The 6282-nt window shown below is 34.2% G+C and overlaps 1 protein-coding gene across 1 annotated transcript; it reads right to left on the reverse strand.

Annotated features, from left to right (window-relative positions):
• Nucleotides 1-3249: 3249 nt before the first annotated feature.
• NUDT18 (nudix hydrolase homolog 18) lies at nt 3250-4895 on the reverse strand. The gene is made up of 5 exons (XM_079017486.1): nt 4687-4895; nt 4353-4443; nt 4070-4153; nt 3830-3958; nt 3250-3547 (listed from the first exon to the last, which is right to left on the reverse strand). Exons 1-5 carry the CDS (start codon nt 4755-4757, stop codon nt 3413-3415), a joined length of 510 nt encoding a protein of 169 aa, XP_078873612.1. The 5' UTR covers nt 4758-4895; the 3' UTR covers nt 3250-3412.
• Nucleotides 4896-6282: the final 1387 nt, after the last annotated feature.

Raw genomic sequence — 6282 nt, forward strand, 5'->3', positions numbered from 1 at the left:
ACAACAAAATCTCAACAACCAAGGCAACTAACACAAATCACCTAATACCAATCTGAGACCAAAACCTCAGTCGAACACTCAAATCCATCAAAGTCTGACCAAATGTCAAATTGGTAAAATTGGTCAACAAGTTAACAGTCAATGCCCTATGCACGACGTATCTCATAACCTACTCCCAATGTAGCTACACTCGGTGTCCACTAACCTATACTTGGTGTAGCACTAAAAGATAAAAAAAATGGTCTCTTTATGCTACATGCGACATAGTTCATAACCTACGAGCAACATAGAAATTGATCACTATATCCCTTTTGTTAAGTGCTTAAACTATAAAGAAAATGGTTGATTCTTTCCAGAATCCTTCAAAACAAGCACTTAATGGATAAATCTTCCAACTTTATCCATTAACAAGCCTCTAAATTACAATTCACTAACCCTAGATCCAAGATACGCTCAAAAGTTTAACAACCTCCATGCATGGCTCATGTAACATCCTGAAAATCAAGGTGAAAATTTTCATTTTCAAACCAATCTAAAACCATAAATGTATAAAAAACCTAGTTTCCAATAGTCATAAACATGAATCAGAGTATCCCAAAATCATAATCTCAGAAAATACATAATGATGTGCATTTTAATCCTTCGCCTTGCCCCTGTTCTATGAACTACCCGAAACCATAACAATCGCACTGTAAGCCAAAGCTTAGTGAGTTCCCCCAAAGTACCACGTACAACCAAACAGATAACAACATGCATATATGAGCCTTTAGCCTGACTGGATGGCCTTGCAGGCCTACAGCCTATTTGGATCGCTCTCTGGGCCTTCAGCCTGACTGGACCGTCTCATAAGCCTTCACTCTATCCAGACAACCCCAGGTATCTTAGCCTTCAACATAAATTAGGATCGCCTCAACCCAACAAACCATAGCATGTCGACATATACAATAACAATGAATAACCAACAAGTATGAGTAATCATACAGATTTACCAGTCTAACACATAACTAGTGAATACAGGTAATCATACAGATCTACTAGTATGTTATATTACCACCATAACATCATCCAATATACCATGATACATAATCTAGTGGGCCGACATTGGTACCTTCAACCCACAAGTACAATGAGAAAAACTCATCTCACAGTCTGTAGAATAGCAAAACACATCACTGCTCCAAACGTTGACTTTACTGGTTACCTATACAATAAACAGGGACCTAACTCAAACTACTATTCAAAATACCTAAAATGCCCCTAAGTCAAACTGGGTCAAATTCCTAGTCAACAGTCAAAGTCAAAAAGTCAGAGGGTCAATACAAGCGAAGTATTCCCTTGTACTTAGTCACTACGCTTGGCGTAGAGAGGCCCTTCGTGGTCACGAGGCTCCAACCTAGTACACGCAACGTACCACTAGGTACACCCAACGGACTAGCATTGAACCCAAAACTCCTCGTTTATTCCTTAATACAGAAAGCCAACTCATCAAGCTTCAGAGCTAGGCAAAATAGGACGTCTTAATGCATAAATTCTCTGACTTTATCCATTTGCATGCATACAAAACGGTATAAATTCAAACCCTAGGTCCAAAATTCATCCAAGGCTGCAAAACTCATGCATGGCTTAATGAGAGTGATCAAGCTCTCATTTTTATGATGCCATAAGCTCAATACTACATAAAACTACACTTCAAGGACCTGGAGTAGCTTATACTCTACTAGACCAAGACTATGGGACCAAAAATGTACACAAACCCTAGACTAGCAAGATCTTAGCAAATAAAACATCAAGTTCCAAGCTTTATACCTTATGAGGATGCTTGCGGGTAAGATACTTTTGGATCTAAGTTGCCTTGAACTTCCAAGTTAGTCTACCACCTTCTTCCTCCTTCACAAGCACATAAGTACACACTTTCAAGCTCAAAACAAACACCAAGGGAGTAGGGTTTGCAAGGGACGTTTTTAGAAGATGGAGACTGATAGGGGAAAGGTCTAAAAGGGGGTAATAGGGAACTACCCCCTGTGAGGTTTGAGGACAACGCCCCAACAAGAAAATTTTGATCTAACATGTTGCAAAGTTGCCTACACCACAACTGTAGTAGCAGTTGTGGTGCGGTCTATGGTGCTCAACCTATACCAAATGGTACTGTTTTGGGTTAGTAGGACTTAGCCCACAAGTAGTCCTAGATCAAAATTTGTCATTATAAAAAGATATTGTCGTACATTTGTAACTCTAAACAGAAAGCGAGTGTGACAACTGTATTCCACAATCATAATAAAAATTTATGTAGTTCTCTAGTGGATTAGTATAGTTACTTGGATCGTATGAATCACGTTAGTTTCCGGTGTTCCTAGATTTTTTTTCCCGTATCTCTATTGTGTGTATTTACCGCATATTTATCCGAACAAAGGAGACCCATTCTTTATTAGCAAGTGCACTGCGAACATATAGAGCTAGACCAAGATCAACCCAATGCAGATTTCGAGAATACACTTAAACCCATTGATTTTCAGGGGGGAAAAAAGTCGAAATCCAATAGTATATAGTGCTCTAGTTGTATCAATTGAAGCGAACGGAATAATGAAATGTGTTTCAAAGGAATTGTCTGCAACACAAATCTCAAACTTTGGCGTATTTTATGTTTTGTGTATTTTCTTTATTTCATTAATTTGAAGTGTATTGTTATAAAAACACATTGTATATGTATAATTTCTTTTCTTTCCTTTATATGTGTATTTTTGGAACACAGCATAGTGCATAATATAAATACCCAACAGTTAGCCTTATTTACGTTAGCTTTAGGGCATCCACAATGCATTGAACTCTATAGAGTTCAATGGAGTGACACGTCATCATTCACTATTCCATACAATTCTATTCATTTTTATCCCACAATGCATTAAACTCTACAAGTTCAATGGAACATATTAAAAAAATTTATTTAATGATTTAAAGACTTTCCTTTTTCCCATTGAAGAGTTCGGTGGTCATTGAACCCCAAATCCATTGACTGTCAAGGTGGCATTTCATAATGGTGGAGTTGTATCCATTGAATGACAACTAGGCATGACACCTCAATCAACTCTTCTATTAAACTTCACATTATGGATGCTCTTAGTTCCAATCCAAACTAAGAACGTATTTGAGTAATATATATCCAACCATCTGATAGATATTTGTTGTTTAGTTCGTTACTCTTCTCTTTATATATAATTATGTACGTAATGAGACGATCAAAATAACAATTAATGAAATCAAATATCGTCAGCTTTTCTTTTTCTTTATGGGGTGCCTCATTTCCATTTAGATCTTCAATTGAGAACAAGTTTTAGTTTCTTCATATATGTACACGAAAGTAAAATTCATTAAAAAAGAGAAAAAAAAAACTATTTATTCTTATTTTATTAATGAACTAACTAATATCTACAGAAGAATTCAAGAAATCTTGTTCGATGAAAGTTGGTGGGTTGATCCTCTCAACAAACACATCCAATGCTTCCTTCATCCACCAACTCTGGCATACCTCTCTTGCTTCTTCTACCTTCATCTGAAAACAAAAAATCATTTTATTTCATTAATTCAGAATAAATTGTTTCATTTTTCGTAAGTTTTCAGTTTAATATACGTATTTCTTGCATGCCATTTCTGCATCATCATTTTGTCATAGCTTGTAGTGGGTGATCAGTGCTAAAACGAAAAGTTATGTTCATTTCTTGTAATTAACTATAATGTTTCCAAAACCCTAAAACCCACCGGAAAACTGTGTCGGAAAACTTCTAAAAATATTTTTTTATAAACACATGAACAAGAAAAGTTGATCAATACGTACCCAAACTCTTTGCCGGAGATTTTTCTCCGGCCAAAGTTCAAGCTGTTCAGCGACGAGCATCGGAAACATGTACCCTTCATGGAAAATTCCTTGGCTTTTGCTCTTGAACATCCATTTTCCTAATTCACACTGCATTTTGCATCATAAAATTGTCACGTAAACTTTTATTTTCTACAGATCTCAGTAATCTTTTAATAAAATTAAATAAAAAATGAGTATTCACTATTCAGTAATATAGACCTCGACTATTCCAACCACACCGGCTTCTTCGAAGCACTCCCGTGAAGCAGCTTCTTCGACGGATTCATCGAGCTCCCAACCTCCCTGAAGTTGTCGTTATCGAGAGTGTCAGAATTTTTTATTATTCCAGAGAAAAGAAAAAATATGATAATAATAATAATAATAATAACTTTTGAATAGTCTTCCGTTAATATTTATTCAAATCAAGTGGCTTTCGCTTTCTCTTTATATTTTGTATATATAGTTTAAATATAAACTTATATAAAAAGAATTCACTAAATACCTTGGGAAACATCATAGCATGGCCTTTCTGCGAGCTGATAACGAGGACTTCAAGTTCACCATTTTCATTCTTATACCTATACGGAATACACCTGCAATAATTTTATAAAATATATATTAAATTATATAATCATAAATCTAATATGAGTTTAGCAGTTATAAATTGATTATTTCTTTTTCATTTGCATCTTTGCTCGAAACCCATGTTTCAATACACGAGATTTCTATTATTAATATTTATTTTTACTATTATTTTTTGAATTTTACGAGACTGATAAAAATACGAAATGCAAGTGAGTTTGAGTAGACAAATAAACACTAAAAACGTAAAATACCCGACAACAAGTCGACGACCCATGTCATATCGTTGCAATTCACGTCCGGATCTTGAAACCAAACACATCATCTTCAATTTTCAGTTTTTCGTACTACTTGTGTTGAAGCGAAAAAATGATTTGAGGAGAAAAAAAACAGTAAACTTGTGTATATATTTTATTTGTTTTTTTTTTTTTTTTGAAATTTGAGTGGATAAGAGAGAGTTATGAAGGAGGAATGGAGGGTGTTGGGGGTTTATATAGGAAGAGGAAGGTGGGTAGTGATGTAAAAATGGAATATTTGAAGATGGTGGGCGGATGTCGTAATCAAAAAACACCTACGGGACACGGTTGCGTTACTGTAAATGGAATATTATACAAACACATACTAAACATTTACTCATGTTCCAAGTGTATCATTTACACCTACAAAAATAATTATAATAACCATTGTTTTAAAGTTTTTTTTTTATAAAATAACGAAAAAAATTAGAAAAACGACCAAAATAGCCAATAATTTTTAAAATCATATCTATGAAAATCTCCGTGGTTTGTGAAAATATGTATTTCATTTTGAAAAAGCAAAACCAAGTAGTTTTGTCATCTGGTAAAAATGACTTCACCTAAAAAATGATGCTATCTACAAAAAAAATGTATTTTTCTGAAAAAGCATGTATTGTCTTGTCATGTTACCTATGAAAATCAACAACCGTATTGTGAAAATCAAAATTCATACAGGGAATTTCGTACAATGTAGAGCAACAAAACATAAGTAATAACATTCCATAATAGTATTTTATTGTTGTTAACATCGATGGTTCATGGTAGTTGGAAAATAAGGAATTGATACATGTGATATCGTTTGCTAAAAACTTCGGCGTTGGAATTCTGTTAGATATAAATTTTTCAGATTTATACAATTTGCTCAAAAATGAGACAATTTTGAAAGACTTACCTAATATAAGTGTCTTTCTGAAACCCAATATTAAAGTATGTTATATATAGTTGATGGTATATTAAACTCATTTTGCAATCATCTATATTTCAACTAATTTAAGTTATTTCAACGTATTTTAAAATGCGTTCATCATATGGAGTCACCTACAAAGCTTTGTCAACCTATCAGTAATCTTTCATAATCTTGAAAGAACCAATCCTAATACCATAACAAGATTCAATAAAAATGTCATGGACCGATTTGAGTTATGTTTCATGGCCTTAAGATGGGTGGTAAGATGCTTTTGGTATGTATACATTGTATATTTGATGTTATAGTTTCACTAATAATGGTACCGTTGTTTTTGTAGATTCTAGCATTGTTAAGGCACATGTTGCCATTGATCTTTATATGTAGTGTCTCTTTAAATGGGAGCTACTTAGGGTCAATGTTAATATTAGTTGCTATGGACGAAAACCATGATGAAAATCTAACAGCGTTTGGTTTAGGAATTACAGAGAGTGATGAAGGTTGGATCTGGTTCGTACAAAGACTAAATGAAAGGCTTTGGGATGGTATGAAAGTCACATTTATAAGCAGTATGTCAAATTCCATAGAATTGGCCATAAGTATTGTCAACATGGATTCAAATCATGGGTATTCTTGCATGAATGTCAGTC

Source organism: Lactuca serriola, chromosome 8 (genome assembly GCF_051521515.1).
Source record: "Lactuca serriola cultivar US96UC23 chromosome 8, Lser_US96UC23_V15, whole genome shotgun sequence".
Taxonomy (NCBI): Eukaryota; Viridiplantae; Streptophyta; class Magnoliopsida; order Asterales; family Asteraceae; genus Lactuca; species Lactuca serriola.